Source organism: Aplidium turbinatum, chromosome 8 (genome assembly GCF_918807975.1).
Source record: "Aplidium turbinatum chromosome 8, kaAplTurb1.1, whole genome shotgun sequence".
In the NCBI taxonomy this organism is placed as follows: domain Eukaryota; kingdom Metazoa; phylum Chordata; class Ascidiacea; order Aplousobranchia; family Polyclinidae; genus Aplidium; species Aplidium turbinatum.
In genome coordinates this window covers 3,977,220-3,999,863 of record NC_137479.1, presented here as the reverse complement: position 1 = coordinate 3,999,863, position 22,644 = coordinate 3,977,220, and the positions used below count along the sequence as shown (strand labels likewise).

At 41.3% G+C, this 22,644-nt stretch overlaps 1 protein-coding gene and 1 non-coding gene across 2 annotated transcripts; one reads left to right on the top strand and one right to left on the bottom strand.

Annotated features, from left to right (window-relative positions):
* Positions 1 to 3,853: 3,853 nt before the first annotated feature.
* LOC145775447 (cationic amino acid transporter 4-like) lies at positions 3,854 to 22,098 on the top strand. Its single transcript, XM_082586742.1, has 13 exons — positions 3,854 to 3,967; positions 4,732 to 4,891; positions 5,424 to 5,575; positions 8,313 to 8,499; positions 8,842 to 8,953; positions 9,550 to 9,687; positions 15,151 to 15,272; positions 15,482 to 15,570; positions 15,929 to 16,149; positions 16,565 to 16,653; positions 18,011 to 18,438; positions 18,903 to 19,011; positions 21,923 to 22,098. The coding sequence occupies exons 1-13, from the start codon at positions 3,854 to 3,856 to the stop codon at positions 22,096 to 22,098; spliced, it is 2,097 nt and encodes a 698-aa protein (XP_082442868.1).
* On the bottom strand, positions 21,026 to 21,137 carry LOC145776488 (U6 spliceosomal RNA). Its single transcript, XR_014290273.1, has one exon. It is a non-coding gene; the product is annotated as a U6 spliceosomal RNA (small nuclear RNA).
* Positions 22,099 to 22,644: the final 546 nt, after the last annotated feature.

Below are 22,644 nucleotides of genomic sequence, written 5' to 3'. Positions count from 1 at the left end.
AAATGATATTATCTTCATGCAGTTTGGACAAAAATAAACGTTGAAACAACATAAAAGTTGTTGAATTACTGATGGGAAAGGTCTCCTTTTAAATAACCTCGTTCAAGTCTGATGTATATTGATGAACTATTCTCAAGGGCAATTGACCAACAAGAAGGTAAGAAGCATATTTCCTTAATCATAAGCGCTTCCATTTTATTTCAGTTTCTGTGGTTTCTAATTATGATTTTTCCTGTGATAGCAGCATATTTAACTGTTCCTAATCTATCTACTTTCAACCTATCATATTTTTACGTCAGTGAAGAAATTGCTTTCTCATCGTACACTGGTGGGAGATCAAAAGCCAGACCAGTTAGTAGTGGAGAGAGAAGCTGGACCTTGCAGAGAAGTGCTAGTACTCCTGCAAGTGGCAGGTCAAAGCGAGGACTCGATAAGAGAGCTAACTACCGGCAATAGATGACATCTACTGGTTCCAAAGCCACGAATAGAAAAAGCGTGGTTTTGGCAGTAAAAGAAAAAAATACTTCACAGAAATCGTTGCAATTGGGAATAATATTAAACAATTTATTTTCGCGATAGTCTGCTCAGTTTTTTCGTCTGCTTGAATGTTAGATCATCTTCATTTAAGCTTATTAAAATAGAATCAATATTCTAGCTTTAAAGTCACTTAAGTTTTTTTAATCCATAGGCCTACAGTTAAGCTTATTAAAATAAACTCAATTGATATACTGTAAATGATCTAGAATCATTAGCTGAAAGTGATTTAACAGATCAAAATCTACTTTTAGCTGCAGTGCACATGATTGAACTCACTGATATGAAAATAAATCATTTGTCTTACAAAACATGTAGGCTAACCGAATCTTACGTGTCCATTGTTAAGCATTGTTGTGAGTTTGGCACCTGTCGGAAGACATTTAAGCGCAAATTTAGACGCAGCCTATAGAAGCGCAATTGAGTACATTATCACCCGGATCCATTCCATTGTTCAGTGCCAAGTAGGAATTAGATTCAGTGCCATTTTTAAAAAGTCTTTTGTATGACCGTTTGGTTTGGTGCGTCTTATCGCAAATTAGTCACTTTGCCATCAAAATATTCTTGGGCCAGCCAATTATAACTATGGGGTGGCCATTTCACAAATATTCCACTATTTGTTATAAATTAAAACACAATGAAACTTAATGACAATTATTTTGTTCAGTGTTCTTTTCATCTGCTTTACTGGTTTAATTCGTTACTAACAAAAGCGCACTAAAGTCACGCTGTTTACATAAAGTAGCGTTGAGTTTATGTAGGATGGTATGGAACAAATCGATGAAAGGGTGACGAATAAGTAAACACAAAATTTTGATAAATCAACGTAAACTGGCGTTGCTTTTATGGTATATTGCGTCTTGAGGTCTTTTGGATTTCCATCTTGTAAATTATTGCTAATTCGATTTGGATTCTTATCAAAAATTTATGACTGCATCCAGTGGCGTACGCAGGATTTTCTCAAAGGGGGGGGGGGGGGGGCATTGAGAGTAGCGTAGCCAGGAATTTTGAAAGGGGGGGTTTTGACGACCGGCGGGCGAAGCCCGACGGCGCTTTCGCTCAAGACGACACCCAGCGGCGGGGGGTCTGGGGGCCTTCCCCCAGAAAATTTTGAAAAATTACTTTGAATTTGGTGCATTTTGAGAGCATTTTCAACAAAAATGTGGGTATGAATATTCCTGTAAAATGGTGCTGTCCGGTGGCATAGCAAAAGGATACGATCATGTTTTCTTCGGCATTTTTCGGAAATAAAGCTAAGTCTCTATGTTTTCTTGTTGTTAATTCCTGGCTGAGATGTTTGAATGTTTGGTATTGGCAAAACTCGCTCTTTTAATGCAGTTTTGTTTAAAATTAGGCTAGTTTTTTTAGACTGAAAGCATCATTCCCAAGCATAAAGAGACTGAAAGCATCATTTTCAATATCGTGACGTCACACGCGTGCCAATTGGGGTTGTACCCCCCCCCCCATGGTTACGCCACTGGCCATTGATATCCCAGACGTCTTCATGATATCCCAGTATGGTTTTAGTTTAGACTATATCCATTTCTCTCTCGCTGATCACTGCAATAGGCTTACAGAACACTATGCTACATTGGCATACCTAGGGTGGGGTAGGTGGATTGGGCCATGTATTTCGTATTGGCTTAGTCTATAAAACAACATTGTTACAGTAATTGCTTTGACAGAGGAATGCAAAACATATTAAATGCCTTAATCTACGTCGTTAGCTACTAAAACATTTTTAAGGGGGGGGGGCATGGCCCAATGCCCCCCCTCTGCGTACGCCACTGACTGCATCGATGCTTTTGTGATAGAAAAAAATCATTAATTTCTGAAACGACACTAAATTCTTAGTGAAAGCAGCTTTTGATAAAGCAAGGATGAAAAGAATTGTTTATTGTTTCCGGCATCGAAAACTAACCTACAAGAACTGGTTAAGTGGAATTTCAGAGATTATTGCATTGCCTGAATTATCGATTTAAGTTTTCGAAACGCTCCAGACGCCGTTGTGATCACTTTAAAAGAGGAAGTCCGTTTGTTCACACAATGGAGGCTGAAGGCATTCTGCACTATTTTGTCGTCAGGAAAACTAATTTTTAGGAAAAATAAAAACTTCTGAACTTGCTTAGCAACTCTGTAATGCATGAAAGTGTCAGCAGTTGATTTGACGATTAGTATGCCACAAAGAAAGATGTCACCTGCTAATAGGCTACTATACACGCTAAGTCGCAAGCGCTCATCGCAGCGCATTGGGTGGCGGATCATTCAATGAATGATCAAGCGCGTCGAAATGTTCAGTAAGGTGGCCAATTAAATAAACACAAAATATATTGATCGGTAGCGTTGCTTTCACTTTATCGCGTCACAAATGTCGCTTCAAATGACGTCGCATTGTTAACATTTTGAAAAATTAATAGAAGTTTAGTTTTGAATTTCATTGTCAAAATACTATGATTAGAATGGAATCCAAGATAATATTTTGTTAATTGAGTCACCTAAAATAATATTTTAAACACCTCTCTTCGTCAAGAGGTAAGATGGCGCAGCGGATAAGGCGTTGGATTTCCAATAATGCCAACCTGGTTCGACTCCCGGCTTAAGCTGGTTGTTGACAAACACCACTCACCTCTACCCAGGATGTAATGAATTGGGCGTAATTGCTGAAGGAAAGGCGGCCGTGAGAAAGGAACTGGCCACCCTACTCTCGTTAGTGCCGAAGGCCTAGTATGATGACAACCTTATCTTCTTATTCCCCAAAGCTCAGTAACTGAGTATGGGATCTTTACCTCATCTCGTTAAGGAATTTATATTACAAACCAATTTAAACGTAGAGCCATAAGTTTAATGTGTTTGTCATAAAAGTGATATATTTCAACAATCTTCTTCTTGCTTGTATTGTATTTAACAATGTATTGTAGCAAATGTAATTTCAAATGATATTGCATTTCTAGTGTTAAAAAACATACAAAAGCATTGATTCAGTAAATAGGTAGACAAAAGATTTGAAGTAAAATAAAGTCAATCGGTTATCATCAAACAAATAAAATAATTGCGTATGTAGTTTTTTTTTTCATTTTGGATTTTAAGTCAGAATTTAAACCTCATCACTGTTATTGCTATTTTTAAATGGATGTTTTTATGTGATGTCATATCAATTAATGTAACAACAGCAGAATGTGAAAACGTTATTCATTTTTTCCACAAGATTTATTTGAAGTTTGTGCTTGAAAATAAAATAGACTTACTGTATAGGTTTAATTTATTTATCAGCATAATGGTTTTTCTATTCAGGAGTTAGTAATAATAAAATTGTGTTAAAATGGCTTTTCTGAGTTGTTGCAAGAATTTGAACAGAAAAAAGCCATTAGAAGCAGATTATCTCTCCACTGGACTGAGAAGGTGTCTTGGCATTTTTGATCTTACAATGTTAGGAGTGAGTTAACATTTTTTCAACTTGTTTATAAAAAGTGTGCACAAGTATTGGGCTCCGTATTATAGGCTAATTAGGCTAATAACCGATTGAAAACCACTGCATTTGTTGCCTGGTAGTGATCATGCTGGTGCGAAAGGACGTCAGTTCGACACCGCTCCAGAGGACGCGACTACGTCTTGACAATATATTGCAATGCCTAAGTTATTATTATACCATGTCCATAAATCCCATAATCGGTGGATTTGCGCAGATGTTAAGGCGTTGGCATTCCCATCATGCAATCCTGGCTCTACTGCATTCATTTTTTGCTCAAAAATCTTAAGAGTTGTTTACTCGTTGCTAAGATGATGAATGCAAATTTTTCCCCACATTGAAAAACTTGGCTGCCCAAAATGCTTTCTGGTCTTATTTTTAAGAGCGATTACTAAACATAGTGGCCCACTAATGAATTTCAGGGGAGGGGGCAAGATGGTTCTCACACAACCCGATTATAAATAATTCTGTTCGTTATTCCAAGTCCATGTCCAAACATATTGTCACCGTTGCAACGACAGTTAAAATGTTGATGCCGCTGATCTTTTTTATTCTCCGGAAGCAACTAAATGTTGAGCTGTAATTGAAAAACTGTTTACTGCAAGAGCTAAGATTAGCAGCAGTCATACTATGCTTTTCCATTTTGCACCTGGTGTAAGCTATCTATAAAACGCTGCTTTGAAGTATTAAGGCTTTTCCAATGTTTATTTTGTCTTTGTTGATGTTGCAAGGTTAGTGGCATGCTTGGAGCAGGGTTGTATGTTCTCACTGGAGCGGTTGCAAAAGATACAAGCGGTCCAGCTGTTATTCTCAGCTACCTGGCGGCAGCCGTCGCAGCTTTTCTTTCTGCTTTATGTTACGCTGAATTTGGAGCGAAGATTCCATCAACGGGCATGTACAAACTCACTTTGATTAAATTTCCATTATTAAGTTATTAATTCATGCAGTGAGGAGTTAGATCAGAAGAGTTCAATCTTAAATCATTGTATTACAAAACATGCAATCGAGTCGTTAATATAATAGGATATTGTGGGTTGATATTTGTCAGAAGATATTCCATCTCTTCTTGAGTGTCATACACTTAGTGTTGGTTAGGTTTACTACGTTGAAAAGTTTATAAACATTTTTTTTTTTTAACACTTGTCATAAATTATTTGATTTTTCGTTTTCAAAATCTAATAAGTAAAAAAATAGATCGTAAAGTTATTTTATTTATTTATTAGTTATTTTGTTATTTAGCATTGCTTGCACAATGCGTCGCAAATGTGACATTTTATCACTGTGATCAGTGGCTGCTTTCAATGGCATGAAGCGATTTGATTGGGCGAGATTGTTTTGGAAGCAATAAATGATCCAAATTTTGCTTTGTACTTTTGTGAATCTACCCAAACGACGGCAAAACTTGTATTCTCTTTCTGTCAAGGGTCGTCATATATTTTTACTTACGTCACAATGGGAGAGTTATGGGGCTTCTTGATGGGTTGGAACATGGTGTTGGAGCATGGGGTCGGGTCGGCATCGGTGGCCAAGGCTTGGAGTGGGTATTTGGATTCAGTGCTAGGGTACCCCATAAAGGTGAGTGCTAGAAGTTGGCGACAAGAGAATTTGGAAAATGATTTGATTTTTTTCTCTGTGTTGTCTAATTGCATTACCACAATTGCTGTATTCATTGCTCAATACATTTTGAAGTATTTTCTTAAAATACAGTAAGTAGGTTTTGATTTAAATGATTTTGACCTGTCAATAAACGTTAAAATTTTAATTGGCTGCATTGCATTGATTGCATTGCATTACATTGAAACATTGACATTCAAATGGGCTATTAGGCTACACACAGTAGTACAAAGCATGGTATTGAGGTAGTTCAGTTCAGTTGTTTTTTATTTCTGAACGTCATATCAAAAACAATACACGTCAACATAGCAAAGGTCGAGAAAAAGGTAGAAGCGATAAAACGCGAACATTAAAACGTGCTTGTGACCGAAGTAACGTATTGAGTTGAAAGAAATTTGGCACGGTCGCAACACCTTCAGAAAAATGTAAGATATAAAGGGAAAATAAAAAAAGAAAATGTTATAAACAAACAAATAAAAAAAAACAAATAAACAACTATATTTAGGCTACAGCTTTATTACCCCACATAACTTTAGCTGATATATTTAAGATTTGTATGGACAGTTGTTATGAAAATCGGCCATGGTGCGTTATGAAGAGTGCTGATGATCGTAAGGGGAACACGTCTTGATGCTTTTAGCTCATAGCAAAGAAGAGCAAGGCAGGCAAAGAAAACCCCACAAAGAAATCCTACCACGGGCAAAGCCATTTCAAGTGCAACGCACCATGCCTTGCACCAGGCCCGGATTTAGGGGGGGCAGAGGGGGCAGGTGCTCCGGGCCCCCCTACGTGGAAAAAATGTGATTTTGTGTTATTTTTTCTTCCTTTTAGCCTTTGAAGTTTCTGCAAAATGCTGTGCAGTGCTGGATTGATGTTACTGTAGACGCAGAGGTGGTTTTTCGCGCCGTAGGCTTGAAAAAAATTTTTGCAGGGGGGCCCCCCGATCTAAAAGTGCCCCGGGCCCCCCATCAGCTAAATCCGGCCTTGCCTTGCACGACTCACAGAATAAATGGGCTATAACTTGACGACATGAAAACAATAACAAAAACAAATAAAACAAACTAGCAAAAACAACATCATCATCTTGCGGAGATTCAATTATACCCAGGGAAGTTATGTCTTGAAGATATCAAGCGTGCTTTGATATAAAGTTGCATTGATAAAGCGATAATTTTAGACCCCAGTCAGCTAAACTCGTCACCTCCACACCGATCCAACGTTGGCAAACGTTGAATTAATGCAAAAATGATAGGCATCGCTAGCTGAGTTGTAGTGATGGCATGTCACAGTAACATGAGAAATTTGGGTTACCGTATGTTTTACACGTTAAACCAGTGGTTCCCAGCCTTACCCTAATCCCTAATCTCTAATCCCTAATCCCTAATCCCTAATCCCTAATCTAAGCTGTTACCCTAATCTCCACCCTGAAGTGAGCCAATTACCCCCACGATCAATTTTCAAAAACAAAAGTGTTTATTGCTATGTATTTCAAAGGGCTAACTATGACAATCAAAATGCAATACAATACTGAATGCAAGATAACAATGCGCGGTAAACATTCAATGCGAAGGTTGGACCTGGACTTCAGCCGCCAGCTTTGTTATCCTGGGCTTTGTGGTACTGAGGGCGATTCTTGCGTCGCTTTCGACATCCAGGCGATTGCGCTTCTTTGTCTTCATTCCCAAGACAGTTGAAAATCTTTGTTGATAACCATAGCCTACGTTGTTGAAAAAGATGTCAGAATATTTAATGCCTGTGTCGCTAATGTTGGTGCGTCCTGGACTCTGCTAAACCAGAAGGGTTCTAATCCTTTCCCCTTGAAATCAAGTTTCAACGCTTCGTTCTTTCGGAGAGTAATAAATTCTTTTTTAGCCGGAAAGTCGTCCTCATCCACATGGCTGTCATCACATGTGAAGGGATCAGTGCACCATCGGAGACTAGCCGTGTCCAAATTCGGAAAGTATTTGTCCATCTTCTTGGCTAGCTGGCCTAAGTGGTCAAGTACGTCTTCCTTTAACGCCGCTGCCAACTCAAGTCCATTGCCTTCGAGATACATGTCAAGCGTCTGAAACTGCGCCACTGTGCCTCTTCCAACTCGCTTGTTCCACAATTTAACTTTAGCGATAAATGCTGCTACGACTACTTTGGTGTCGATCACAGATTTACAGTTACATTTTTGCCTTGAATTAAAATATTGTCTTTGTTCAATTTACCAAAGATATCAGCCAGGTAGCACAGCTGGGAAATCCATTGTTGGTTAGACAAGTATTCAGCCAAGTCGGACTTCATTTCTATCAGAAAAACATGAACAGCCTCACGAAGTTCGACCAGGCGGGTTATCACTTTGCCACGAGACAGCCATTGCACTTCTGTGTGGTAGCCTACAGTAATACTTCGTATCTTTCTCCCATCTTCTTGCACAGTTCCTTGTAAAGACGGCTGTTCAATTCCTTCGCTTTTATAAAGTTCACAACCTTCACTTGCTTCACTGTTTCTAAATCGGGTTTCGTTACCCCCCAAAAACAGGCAAATCACCCCCCGGGGGTAATTTACCCCCAGGTTGGGAACCACTGCGTTAAACCATAATAAAGGTATTTGAAACAGCATGTGATCTTGCATCTTGTGATTTTGAAATTAATGATAATTATAGTACAACAGGTTTGATTAATGTTACGCTGTCAACTGTACTTTTGTTTAGACATACTTGAGTCATCATCTTCCATTAGAAAGTGGGCCACCACTGGGGGAGTATGTGGATTTAGTTGGTGCTGCAGTGATTCTGCTCCTTTGCGCCTTCGTCGCCACCGGAGCGCAATCCTCTACGCGATTCAACATGGTCTTCGCGCTCATTAACATTGCTGTAGTCGTGTTTATAATTGCTACAGGTGAGTAGACACTTTGTTCATTGCCATGTTTTAGCTTTGCTAAGTCAGAACTTACTATAGCCTACCTCCAAGAAGGAATTTGAATACCCCAAATCTCATCATCATAAGGTTTTGCGTTGTTGCTCAATGAAAGCGTACCCTGTTGAAGACTTGGTTTCTAATTAATTAGATCCCAACGAAAAGTTTGTTACTTTTGACTCAAAAATAAAAAATAAAACTCAGATTCGTTTGCTTTTCTTGAGTGCAAAGCACCGACCGTAGTTGATCGGATAAAATATAGTTGCTGATAAGTCGGTGGTGGTGCTGAACCAAGTTCTAACTGTTATGTTTTATATCTTTTAGGCTTTTGTCTTTCTGATGTCAAGAATTGGACAGAAGTTAAAGGAGGTTTTACCCCGTTTGGATTTTCTGGTGTCATTGCCGGAGCTTCAAGATGCTTCTTTGCTTTTGCTGGGTAGGTACTTCACTCATTGTTGCCCTCTTCAAAATTTTATCGAATATGATATTGTTTTGATCACTTTTAAGGTAGTTTTGGAGCAATAATATTTGTGATTGCTTATCAAAATGCCCACTCTGTATGTAACAAGTTGCTTTGTATGTAACCAAATTCATCAAGTTGAAAATTGTACACAAATGGAAAATAATTCCATATTCAATGTTACCGTACATGTAAAATTAGAAGCCGAGAAATGCTGCACGAACTAAATATGCGTGGGCCCCTAGATGGAGGTGGGCCTCCAGCCAGGGGGTTGTAAGTACGGTCTTGGGTGATTAAAGCTATTGATTATTATCGAGCTTCTGTAGCAGATTTTTTCTATTTTAAATAGTCAAAACACATTGAACAGATTAAAATGACTGAGCCCTTATACAGCCGTGGGCCCCCTCGGTTAACACGACCTGCTTACATAAATATTGTATGTGGTGGGATTGTATTAATCAATTTAAACTTGCAAGCATTTGTTTATTTTGAAACTTTTGCTTTGGATGGCAGAGAGCACACATATGCGCGTTTATGGCAAAGTTTCTAGAATAACACGTTTGTTTTTATAGATTCGACGTGATAGCCTCTTCCTGCGAGGAGGCAAGAAACCCAAAACGCGATATCCCGATAGCTCTCGCGATCAGTTTGTTGATTGCCACGCTGTCCTACATTGGAGTGTCCTCTGTGCTCACTCTCATGGTCCCTTGGTGAGCACAATCCTTCTAAGTGGCTGGTTGTTCATTCTATCTGCCAGTCAAACATCTAGTCATAGCAGGTCTCCACTAGACGTTGAAACAATGTACAAGCGTCAACTTTTGCTGGCTGGGTTAATTTACAGGGTGGCCTTCCAATGTGTGGACAAACAAAAGTTAGGTTTTTTCAGTCATATAAAGGCTAATAAAAACAATTTATATATCAAATAAAAGAGAAATGTATTGTTTTTAATAGCATCCAAGATTTATTCAACATATTCACCTGTCTCCTTCATAACCTGGCAAAGACGAAAGATCACCTGATCGCACGTGGCACGAACAGTTTCAGTGTCAATTTCTGCCCACGATGTGGTTAGTTTTTGCTTTAGAACCTCAATGCTTGAGTGAGATACAGCGTAGGACTGCTGCTCCAAGATAGATCATATCCCAAAGTCAATTAGATTTAAATCAGAAAAAGATGAAGGGTATAGTTGCTTGGGCCAAAACGACTTGAATTGGCTTTACACAAGTCCTAGACCAACCTGGCTGTGTGAGAGGTTGCTCCATCCTGCTGAAGTGTAACTCCATCATTTCCGCTGACTTTCCTCACCAAAGGAACAATTCCATCCTTTAACATCGTCAGAAAAACCTGTTAGTTGATTTTGACACCAGCCTTGATGAAAATCAAAGTGGCTTTAAAACCTATGAACGTAACCCCTGTCCACACCATTACTGAAGCTGGTTTTTGCCTCCTGAATGAAGTTCGACGTTCAACAGGCATTGACTTTTTAGATTTAATCCAATTCCAATCATTTTGGCTGTTGTTTATGGCTTGAACGGTGAATAATTTTTTATCAGTCCAAAGAACTTGTGGCTGTGTGCCATCAAAGAGCTTATTCAAAAAACTCTTTAATCTTTCGAACCTCTTCTTCTTTGTGGCATCAGAAAGAAGTTGTCGTTTGGTAATTTTGTAGGGTTCAACCTTAAGATCCAGGATTCCGTTGTAACTTTTCTCTAATGTTTTTAATGAGTTTTTTGGTTCTTACGAGCCTCTCTGGGGTGCTCCTGACTTTTTGTAAGCAGCTACCAGTCTCTCTGAGCCTTTTTACTGCCTTGTATACACCACAACGACTCACAATACCATTCAAAACCTTGAAAATCCTAACAGGTGATAGCCCCTTATGACAGTGCGTTTCAATGATCATATTTGAAGTCTATGAAACGACTATAAATCTGTAATAAGTACAAACGATTTAGCAGTCGGGAAATGTGTTTAAATTTAATGTGAAATTTAGTCCACACTTCGCTGGGCCACTCTATAGTTGTCGTGCAACATCATTTGTAAGCCGACAAAACCAAACCAAAATGTAAGTTGGTTCCAAGACAACAAATCAACCGTTTTTTACATTGATTCAACGTTTGCAGATGTTGAATCAATATAAACGGGGGGAAGAACAGTCACCTTCACGCAGTCCCCCCTGTAAGTAGCATTATAAAAATGCGAAACGAAGACTGTCAAAACCGAACCTCGACCCGGAGCGCTCAGCACAAGACCCCACGAGAACCGCTCTTTTCAGAGCGCGGCAGTCCCACTGTCGACGAGTACCGTCGTCCCACTGTCGACGAGTACCGTCGTCCCACCATCTTACAGCTGAACGCTGAGGGCATCACATCCAGCAAGATTGATGTGATCGAGCAGCTCGCTCATAAGAACCGAGCTCTTGTCATCCTCCTCCAGGAGACCCACTGCACTTCTGCAGACAAGCTAGTAATTCCACACTATTCACTAGCTGGGTCAACCCAAAGCAGGAAACATGGCCTCGCCACGTTCGTCCATGAGAGCTTGAACTGGACGCTTGCAAACTCCTCAGTCAATGAAGAAATAGAATGGGTTTGTGTGAGCATTGAAAATTACAACATCATCAATGTATACAAGCCACCATCCTCACGCCTGAACCCATCATCTATACCCGCATTCCCCTCACCCAGTATCTATGCTGGTGACTTTAACTGCCAGCACACCGACTGGGGTTACAAATACATCAACAGCGACGGAGAAAGCCTGGCTACTTGGGCTGCGAACAACAACCTCGCCCTCCTCTACAACCCAAAAGATCCAGCCAGCTTCTGGTCCGGACGCTGGGGAACGGGCACCAACCCTGACCTGGCCTTTGCAAGCATGGACACAGACAGCTCTCTTCCTGACAGACGTGTGCTGGAGAAGTTCCCACGTTCCCAACACCGACCTTCGCTCATCACTGCTCCTAAGCTTGTCTCTCCCATCCCAAGTGCCCCAGTGAAGCGATGGAACTTTAGAAAGGCCAATTGGAATCGCTACAGCCTCATAACCAATCAAAATGTGGCGGAACTACCATCACCTTCTACCGCCAACGTGGATGAGGCCTACCAAGACTTCTGCCGTGCTATCAAATCCGCAGCTAAACAAGCTATCCCTCGCGGCCGCCGAAAGAACTACACGCCGTGCTGGGATTCAGAGTGCGAAAATTTATACCGCTCTTATGTTCGTGCCTCACCAGGTGCTGCCTCTACCTCAGCCGCAACAAAACTGCTCGATCGGCTAGACTCAAGGAGGCTTGAGAGATGGAAAAACACCGTCAACACTATCGACTTTACACACTCTAGCCGGATAGCATGGAGTACTGTCAATAACCTTACGGGTCGTTCAGCACGCCCCTCCCGCCAATGCCCCGTTACTGCCAATAACATCGCATCAGAACTGGTGAAAAATGGGACCTACAAATTAGGCGATCGCAAGTTCTCCAAACTTGTAAAGAGGGAAACGTCTGATCTCTGGAAAATCCCAACACCAGACGAGGAAAGCATCTCTGATGAGTTTACGTCGGATGAGTTCACCGCTGCCCTACAATCTACTAAGACATGTAAGGCCCCTGGTCCCGATAACATCTGCCCCGAACTTGTACTCCATGCTGGCACCGCCATGAAGTCTTGGCTGCGAAAATTCCTGTCTTCCTGCTTATGCCAACTCAAGATCCCCAAAATTTGGAGACGAGCCAAAGTAGTCGCGATCCCTAAGCCTCATAAGCCACAAGTGGATCCGAAGAGCTATCGACCTATATCTCTTCTCTGCATTCCTTTTAAAATCTTCGAACGTCTTATCTACACTCGAGTCGAACCAATTATAGACCCACTCTTGCCCCGGGAACAAGCTGGTTTTCGACATGGAAGATCTACTGTGGACCAAGTCACTCTCTTGACTCAAGACATCGAAGACTGCTTTGAGGCAAAGAAGAAGGCTGGTGCTGTGTTTCTCGACCTCACAGCTGCATACGACACTGTATGGCACCAAGGCCTCACCTGCAAACTGCTCCGCCTGCTCCCGGACAGGCACATGGTCCGCATGATCATGGAGCTCGTTTACAACAGAAGCTTTACTCTCACCACCGGAAGTGGTAAACCAAGCAGGTTGCGACGCCTTAAAAATGGCGTCCCTCAGAGATCTGTCCTGGCCCCCCTTCTGTTTAACATCTACACCCACGACTTGCCAATCACGGTATCCGCAAAGTACGCCTATGCCGATGATTTGGCCATTCTACACTTGTCGAATCACTGGGAAACATTAGAAGGGACTCTAAACCAGGACATGTCGACACTTTCGGCATACCTCCAGAGATGGAGACTGAAGCTCAGCGAAACCAAAACAGTGACGACAGCCTTCCACTTAAACAACCGGGAAGCAAAGCGTGAGCTCAAGATCAGCACCAATGGAAAAACCCTGCCCTTCTGCCCAAACCCTAAATATCTAGGGGTAGTCCTGGACAGGTCGCTCACTTACCGTCAACATTTGGAGTCACTACGCAAAAAGATCTCAACACGCACAGCTTTGCTAAGGCGTCTGGCCGGCTCTGGCTGGGGAGCCGGAGTTGATACCCTGCGCATTGCCACCATCGCGCTAGTTCACGCTCCAGCAGAATACTGTGCACCTGTCTGGAGCCGCAGTGCCCACTGCCATCAAATCGACACTGCCATAAACGACGCCTTGCGTATCGTGACAGGATGCCTGCGACCTACACCATCGGAAAATCTCCCTGTCCTTGCAGGCATCCAACCAGCTGAGCTTCGTCGTGAAGAAGCCATCCTGTCTCTCTCTCGTCGAGCTACGAACCCCAACCACTTACTCTACTCAAGTCTCTACGAGTCTGTGAACGAGAAACCTCGGCGACTGAAATCGAGACACCCATTTGTACGTGCCGCACAACTCCTGATGAAAAGTGCTGAAGACCAATCCATCAGTGCGGCAACCTGGGCGGACCACCAATGGAGCTCGGAGTGGAAGAAGAACTCCTCAAGACTCCAAAGTTTCATCTCCGACACCAGCCACCACCCAACCGGAATGCATTTGCCCAGGAAGGCCTGGGTGCGGCTCAACCGCCTGCGTACTGGCGTCGGACTATTTCGCTTCAACATGCACAAATGGGGGATGGCTCCATCCGCGATCTGTGAGTGTGGCATGGAGGAACAAACCGCAGACCACACCATCTGTAACTGCGCCATCTACCATGCGCCAAATGGTGTGCGTGGACTGCGTGAATTGGATGACGAATCAATTCAATGGCTGCTCGACACCTGCCCAAACATTTAGACCGCGTCGCCGCCACTGCCCAAGGGTGGTAAAAGGCAGAGCCCCTCGACCCTTGAAGTGGCGAAGAACAAGGTTCAAACGAAGAAGAACGGTTGATTTGCTGTCTGGGTTACTGTATGTAGGCCTACATTGAGGAGACTCCTAGAAAGCTTCCAGTAATCAACATTTTGGCCCCTCAACTATTTTCTTTTGCATTGCTAAGTCTGTTATAGCCTTCATCTGCTATACCTACCAAGTATTGCTAATTGTCAGTATTTTTATTAGAGTATTATAATTTACTAAGTAAGTTGTTTATGATAGTTGTAATTGTGACTTAGGCTTACACAAAATCTTCCTATGGTTGAGCAATGGAAACAATTACAAGCAGTTGTTGCCTTTCTGTACTTTAGTGATAAATTTTCTGAAATAAACTGCCTTGGACCGAAATCAACAATAAATTAAAAACATATTAGGCATAATGAATTCCGACAATCTATAGAGTTTACATCCCAAACATGGAGTTTACAAGCAGGTAATATTGTAGGCCTATATAGCCTATAGTTATATTTGAGCAAGGTATGCTTGTACGGCATTAAATATTTTTTTGTTTCTTTACAATAACAAGAGCAACAATGGACACTATACGCACTGTAGAAAGAATAATCAATTGACATATTGACAATAATCAATTGATATGTACTTTTCACATGCAATGTTTCGCGTCTTATCAGGTTCATTTTCAAAAGTACAAACGATTCTACCTTTTTCTAGACTTCTGTTATGTTTGAAGTACTGTATATTGTTTTTCGTTGTGATGGTCAGAAATAAAAACAAACTAAACTGACAAAAATGTTGTCATTTGTGTGTTGCCTACGCAGGTACGATATCGTCCCAAAGTCCGCTATACCGGACGCGTACGGACGCCATGATGGCTGGCAATGGGCCCAAGTCATCGTCACAGTGGGATCACTTTGCACCATGACAACCAGCATGTTCTCAGGTAACTAGTTGTTTTCAAAAGTGAAAACAAAAGCAGAAAAACATCAGCAGGTACGTGGATGACTGATCTATTGTAAAAGCAATGTTTGAAATACAATTGAGTTATTCACAAGTAACCTTTTCACAATCATCACCGGTAAATTTGTTGTAAAACCTTTTTTTTTACTTAATACGTTTCAACGTCTGCAAGCCGATTTTCTATATTCTTAGGTCTGTTTGTGATGCCTCGCATATTATACGCAATATCCAAGGATGGTTTGCTTTGCCCTCTTCTTTCCGACATCAACGAAAGAACCCAGGTAGCGCAAGACATTATCTTTTGTCAAATCACTGAAGAAAAAGTTGTGTAAAAGAAATATAATTATTTTAAAGTAATATTTCATATTACAATATTGAAAAACTAATAATTTTGAACAGCTTACAGCCATAACTTTATTGAGAGCTAATCACGCCTACAAACAGATAGAGAAAAGGGGGAGCACAGCGATTCAATTTCCTTCCAGTTTTTGCTGAGCAATTGCATGGTCATGCATATTAGTTGCATGAGTTATCCATCTGCAAGTGAACAATGTTAACTGAACTGGTCTATAAGTTGCGTTTAAAACTTTAGAAAAAAATTCTTGAAGAATTTTAAATTAACCACTTCTGTGTTTCCAGGTTCCTTTAGCCTCAGTCGGTTTCACTGCATTGCTGTGCAGTCTCATGGCACTTCTATTTGATCTTGAGACGCTTGTTCAGTTCATGTCCATTGGGACGTTGACTGCCTATTCCTTTGTCGCTGCTTGCGTGGTGCTCCTCCGGTATGGAGCGGTTGGAGAGATTTCTTTGCTTGTTCCATTACCTTCTTCTTCATCGCAAGAAATTATCGAAAAAGACAAGTGAGACACTTGAAGATTTTTTATATTTAACGAAGAATCGCTTTATCTGTGATGAATTTTTAGTTTATTCATTCTTTCCATGGCGCTATCATGCCACAAACCAACCAACCAGCAAGGAAGAAACTATTTCAGTCTAATTTGCAGAAGCATTCCCCAAAGTGTTAAAAATGTAAAAACTTAAATTTTATTTTTCAATGCTTTTCAAAATTTATTTTTGTTTTGCTTTTTATGTTTTACAGCATATGAGTTTAGTAGAACTCAGTCTAGGACAATCTTTTCATGTTGTTTCATTGACTTGTACATAAGTAATTCAAACTTCTGAAAAGAGTTTTTTTTGCCGAATTCATATGGTAAACAATATAAAATAACCAGTTCAAGAAATAAACGCAATAACTGTTATTGTTTATTTCGCTAGATTTAAAAAAGAAAAGGAAACTCCCACAACTGAGATATTCTCATCGAAATCATCGGAAATTTTTGATAAGAAAAACGTAGAGACTGAAGGTAAAAAGAACTAAGCAATACAATGATTTGGCATTCTTCTTCGTCGTATGAGCTGTTCTTCCGGACTATATGTTTGGGCATGATGTCATCAGCCACTCGACAGTCTCGTCATCCAGGGCCTTCAGTCCAAGCGTTCCATGTGGTGGTTGATGGATTGGGCAGTCATGGACGACATGATCTACTGTTTGGTCTGTGGCGCCACACTCGCATCCCGGTGAGGGAGCCAGACCCCATCTGCACATGTCTGAACGAAAGCGACCGACGCCGGTTCGTAGGCGGTTAAGCCGGACCCACGCAAGTCTTGCGAGGGACATTCCCGGAGGGTGGGGATCGACGTCGGGTAGGAAATCACGGAGTCGGGAGGTGTTGTTTTGCCACTCCATGTTCCATGTGTAGTTCGTCCAGTGTGCCGCACTTATTCCAAGATCTTCAACGTTGTTCAGAAGCTGTCGTGCGGCGGGCACAAATGGGCGTCTTGATTTCAGTCGCTGCTGTCCTCCAGGTAGGCGCTGGAGTGTACTGTGGAGGAGGTGGTCGGGGTCCAGTGCGCGACGAGCAAGGGAAATCATGGCTCCTTTACGGCGAAGCTCAGCAGGTTGGATGCCTGCAAGGATGGGAAGGCAGTCCGTTGGAGTGGGACGCAGGCATCCAGTCACAGTGCGTAGTGCGTCATTGATGGCGGTGTCAATGTGGCGGGTGTGAGAGCTGCGGCACCACACTGGTGCGCAGTACTCAGCGGTAGAATGGACGAGGGCCAAGGTAGCTGTGCGAAGGGTTTTCGCATCAGCTCCCCAGCCGGAACCCGCCAGCCGCCTCAAAAGTGCAACGCGCGCAGATAGTTTTTTGCGCAGTGACTCCAGGTGTCGTCGGTACGTGAGTGACCTGTCCAGGGTTACGCCGAGGTAGGTAGGTTCGGCGCAGTAGGGGAGGTGTTCGTCATCGGTGGTAACGTTGATCTCACGTTTTGCTTCCTTGTTGTTTAAATGGAAGGCCGCCGACACTGTCTTTGCCTTGCTGAGCTGTAGCTTCCATTTCTGGCATTTGGCATTATATTTATGTGACAAGCCAACACCAGGTCCATTTTCGGATACAAGTCGTTCGTGTTTTTATGTTTATAAAACTCTTTGCTTTTACCCTCAACACCAAATCCACAACGATAGTATGTATCCATGAAAGGCATGAAATTTCTGCACAATATAAGCAATGCAAAACTTTACCAGAGTTACTATATACTACGTCTGTATGTTTTGTCCAATATCAATATTTAGATATACTAGAAAGAAAGGTTTCTTGCAGAGTACCTCATATTTTTTGTTATAGTCTAAATCCATTCACTTCACATCCATTTGTCCATCAGATCGACAGCAAATAAAGCCGCTTCCCGCGGCGGAGACTACATGGCTGGTGAGGAAAGCTGTAAGCGGACAGAATCCATCTGGTCATGAAGGTTCTTACATCAAAGAAGTTATTCCAATTGATGACAACGATCTTCAAACTGCGCCTCAACCTGGAAAGCTGAAACTGATTTATACAGGAACAATATTGGATCGTTTTCTGGGTGATTTTCCTGCTGGAAAAATTGTTCTTTTATTTCTAATATTAGCAGTTGTGTCCAGCTCCGTTGGAATGATTCTACTTTTGGAATGCTGGAACAAATTGGTGAATGGATGTTGGTGGACCATTCTCATTCTCCTCTTGTCCATCATCACAACAGGAACCAGCGTATTTATTATTTGCGCTCACCAGCAACAACCCCTTGAAGGTGCTGATCAGAAAAGTTTTAAGGTAATAATTTAGTGCTAAAGCAAGCACATATGCTTTTGAAATTGTTGCAAAGAACACTTGTGTAAAGAAGTGAAAGGAAAACATGTAAGAGAAGGATGCACAACTGCACAAAAATGTTTTAAAACTGAAGCCAAAACGCTTCACATTTTAGATTACTTTTTATCGAAATATTTAGTGTTTTAGCTTTTTTGCATTTGATACAACGTAGCTTATTGCAATAAATAAGAGAAAGTTGTGCAATTAAGATAAAAAAAATTAAAAAAAGATAAGCCGTCCTCTAGATAGAGATCTTTAGATGCCAGACGATACGAAAGTTATTTTACCAAATGTAACATATCGATGTAGTAGCGAAATACGTTCTGATTTGACTTTTAAACCGTTCACAGGAAATTTTTAGTTTATTCCTAAAAGTAAGAATCATTAACAAACGTAGCACTAACTGTTTTCATTAAATGCTTTTTCAGGTACCATTAGTCCCTTTCGTTCCCTTGTTATGTATTTGTACAAACATCTTCTTTATGCTTAAACTCCAAGAGATGACGTGGATTCGGCTGCTCATATGGATTTCTGTTGGTAATTTTGATTATTGCTTAGTTACAACAGAGCTTACGAATGCACTAACTTGATATGCTTCATATTGTACCTCCCTAATGTGGATTTATCCAAAGACGCCAAACGTTTACAGCACGCATAGTCGCAAAGTTATGCTGCTTGCACTGTATCAGACTTTTGAACCAACAGAAAACTTTTTGCTATTTCTTAATGAGGCTACAATGTGATTGTGAGAAAAGTATTGCATGAAACTTTAAAATGGGCTGAAAAACAATGTTTGTTTGTGTTCTTCTTTTCTTCGTCGTGTGAGTTTCTGGGCCGAGGTTCCATCCTTTTACCACCCCAGATTACGATGTCCCCGGATTAAGTTAGAAAGCTACTAAACAGCAGCCAGTCTTTGATTTCATCATCCAAGACACGCAGACTTTTCACTCCGTTAGGTGGCTTGAAGAAGGTACAATCGATGATGATGATGTGGTCTGCGGTATGTTTCTCGGCACCACATTCACAGGAGAAGAAAGAGGCCATTTCCCATTGGTGCATGGTTAAGCGGAAAAATTCGACAGCCGTGGGAAGACGGTTGAGGCGCACCCACGCCTGTTATTGCAGTGTCAGGCCGGTGGGGCGTGTGTCGGCGTCCGGGATGAACGATTGGAGTCTGGTGGTATTTGACTTTCATTGAGAATTCCATTTATGGTCCGCCCAAGTAGCCGCAAAGATGTTTTGTTCATCAGCTTCGTTAAGCAGAAGCTGAGCGGCTGGCACGAAAGGGTGTTTTGATTTCAGTCGACGGGGGTACTCGTTTAGGGGACCTGAAACCTCGGAGTGAAGAAAATGGTTGGGCTCCAATATCCGTCGACCGAGAGACAGAGTGGCTTCTTCGCGACGAAGATCAGCAGGTTGGATGCCAGCAATAATGGGAAGATGGTCCAATGGTGTGGGGACACTCTGCCTGAAGTAGGCCTACTCTACTGAAGACTAGACAAGGGGTAAGGCTGCTATACGCAAAGTGTCAGCCCTCGTTCCCCAACTGGAGCTATACCCAATCGCTTGAGTAGCGCAGTGCGCGATGTCAGTTTCTTGTGCAGTGGCACCGAATGATGGCTGTATATGTGAGCGATCTGTCTGTTGTAATGTCACCCACAATGTATTTTGGTTCGCGGTAGAAGGACAGAGATTTTGCGTTGTTCTGGACCTTTAGCTCACAATCAGCTTCCCGATTGTTTAAATGGAAAGCTTCTGCCATAGTTTTGGTTTCGCTGAGTTTCAGTTGCCATTTATGAAGATAAAGTTGAGAGGATTTTTATGTCCTGGCTCAAGGTGTGTTTTCTAGATTTTTCCACGACTTTGTGGAGTGCAGAATTGCCAGGTCGTCCGCATATGCGTATTTTGCAAATCCGTTGTTGGAAGGTCGTGCGTGTAGATGTTGAAAAGAAATGGAGACAGGACCAATCCCTGTAGGACACCATTTTTCAGGCCTTTCAGTCTGTTTCGCCGTGGGTTGCCGGTGGTGAGGGTGATGCTTCGACTCCTAACACGTTCCATGATAATACGGTGTCGTAACGAGCTGCAAGATTTAGAAAGGCAGTGTCGCTTTTTTTCCTCTAAGCCAGGGGTCACCAACTGGCGGCCCGCCACGCTGTATCGCTGCGGCCGCAGAAGGTATCTGCGTTCAAGTATAACCAAAAATACTTTTCTTGAGAAGTTAAAGAGCACGAAGGCAAAAAATATTTTCCTGGAAGCATATTTTCGCTTTGCATACGATTCCACCGACTGACCAATCAGATTATAGTTCTAGGTGGGGGTTGCTTAAAGTTATTCCAATGCGATGTCCAGCCACATTGTCCCAGTGGTTGATTAAAACGTCTGTTTTCGAATTTCTGTGAGCATAGGGTTGCTTATTTTAAGTTTGCAAATATCATGTAAACACTAGTGTGCGTTTCACCGTTATTGTGTTTCACGAGCAGTATTCTCTTTATGCAAGTGTTTGTTGGCAAAATAGGTCGGTGTGCCAACTCTATTTATAATAAATTGGCAAAATATGAAACGCTTCACGATTTTACGTGTCATCCTTGCGCAGGGACCATGCTAATCTTCTCTGTATTGTTCAAATTTTAGTACAGTATATGTACTGCCGAAGCAAGTACTGCAAAATGTTGTTAATCAACAAATTCTTGCCACGCTAATAAGCACCGCATGTGACAGTGTCTATAATAAAAGAAAGACGGTTTTATAGACTCTTACAAAAAGGATGAAAAACCAACTCATTGCTTTTTTAGAGGGAAGACTGTTCATGAATTACGATAGAATTACGATTTTTGGGTGATTTCTACAAGCATTTGTTTCATGGTGCCTGGTGTCTGTTTCCCTGTTATTGGAGCCTATTTTTCGCATATATGTTTGCAGGTCACTATTGTTGCCTGTATTGCGATGTGTCAAACATTTCCTTGTTTACTGAAATTGTTAATTGCAAGATATCATTTGTGAAGCGAAGTGACAACACCACTCTTGCTTGGCGATGAACATTCTGATGAAACCACTCGCCTCGCTATAAGTGCGCAAAACAAGTGACCTCGTTTATTAGGCATTGTTAAAGAAGTCAAAAGTGTTGTTAAAGCAGCTTGGCCTGGCAGTAGCGTTGTTCGACTAATTGTGTTGCTGCGGTATTCTAAGACAAATATTAACAACATGTAACGCTGGATACTGGGTACGAAATTCGTTCTTTTCTAGCATAAAAATCAACCTACCTAAAATTTTATTAGTGCGGCTCGCCACAGCTCTCCTTAGTGCCAAAGTGGCCCGCATGCAAAAAAGTTTGGTGACCCCTGCTCTAAGCAATCCTCAATGTCTTCGGTCAGAAGTGTCTAAAAAGTTCTTGTTTGTTTAAAAAAGGTGATAATCATTTACTTCTTGCTCTGTTATTATTTTCTAGGCTTGCTGATATATTTTACGTATGGTTACCATCATAGTCAATTGAATCCGAGTAGAAACGAACAAAGAGGAGCAGTTCAAGTATGTCTGCGAATGAAAGGAGTCATAACAAGCTTTTTCAAAAGAAACGAAAAAGATCGAGATCAGTTGATCCCGGAGGAGTCTGATCTAGAATAGAAGAAAGTGATTCGACAAAAAGCACAAACTGCTGATGAACAATTAGGAAAAAGTTTAAAGTCTTTCAAGGTTTAACTTGACTTTGGGCTTTTTGTTGTGTTATAGCTAACGTTTACATATTTATATAAAGTATATTTTAGTGTCGTGACGTAATGGTTCAAAGTAACAAATATCTGAAGTTAATTTTTAACGTTTTAAACTAAAAAGTATGATGGAACTTGCAAACGCTTGTCATTCTATAACTCCTCAATCTCAAAATAAGCAGGGACACGTGTTGACTAATACACAGTAATAATGCTTGCAATTTTTTAACCCATTCAGTTGCAATTCCTAATCGCTCAAGTGTTGCAGTAGAGGTGCAGAAAGGTAATCTCCAATTATCTCTTTATTTCTCTCTTTATCTGTAGTAATCTTTTTTTTATCTGTGAAAGCTAAATCTCAGAACTTCAGGATACTCAAAGAATTCATTTTTACAATGCATACTGTGTTGATTCGTTGAACCACTGTCAATTAGAATACAGGATGTAAGCTCATGATCACATAACG

Bases quoted from the DNA above. Each gene is read 5' to 3' on its own strand.
- LOC145775447 (XM_082586742.1), top strand. From the start codon at position 3,854: ATGGCTTTTCTGAGTTGTTGCAAGAATTTGAACAGAAAAAAGCCATTA. The intron at 3,968-4,731 runs GTGAGTTAACAT...TGATGTTGCAAG, and splicing joins TTGATCTTACAATGTTAGGA to GTTAGTGGCATGCTTGGAGC. The intron at 9,688-15,150 runs GTGAGCACAATC...TTGCCTACGCAG, and splicing joins CTCACTCTCATGGTCCCTTG to GTACGATATCGTCCCAAAGT.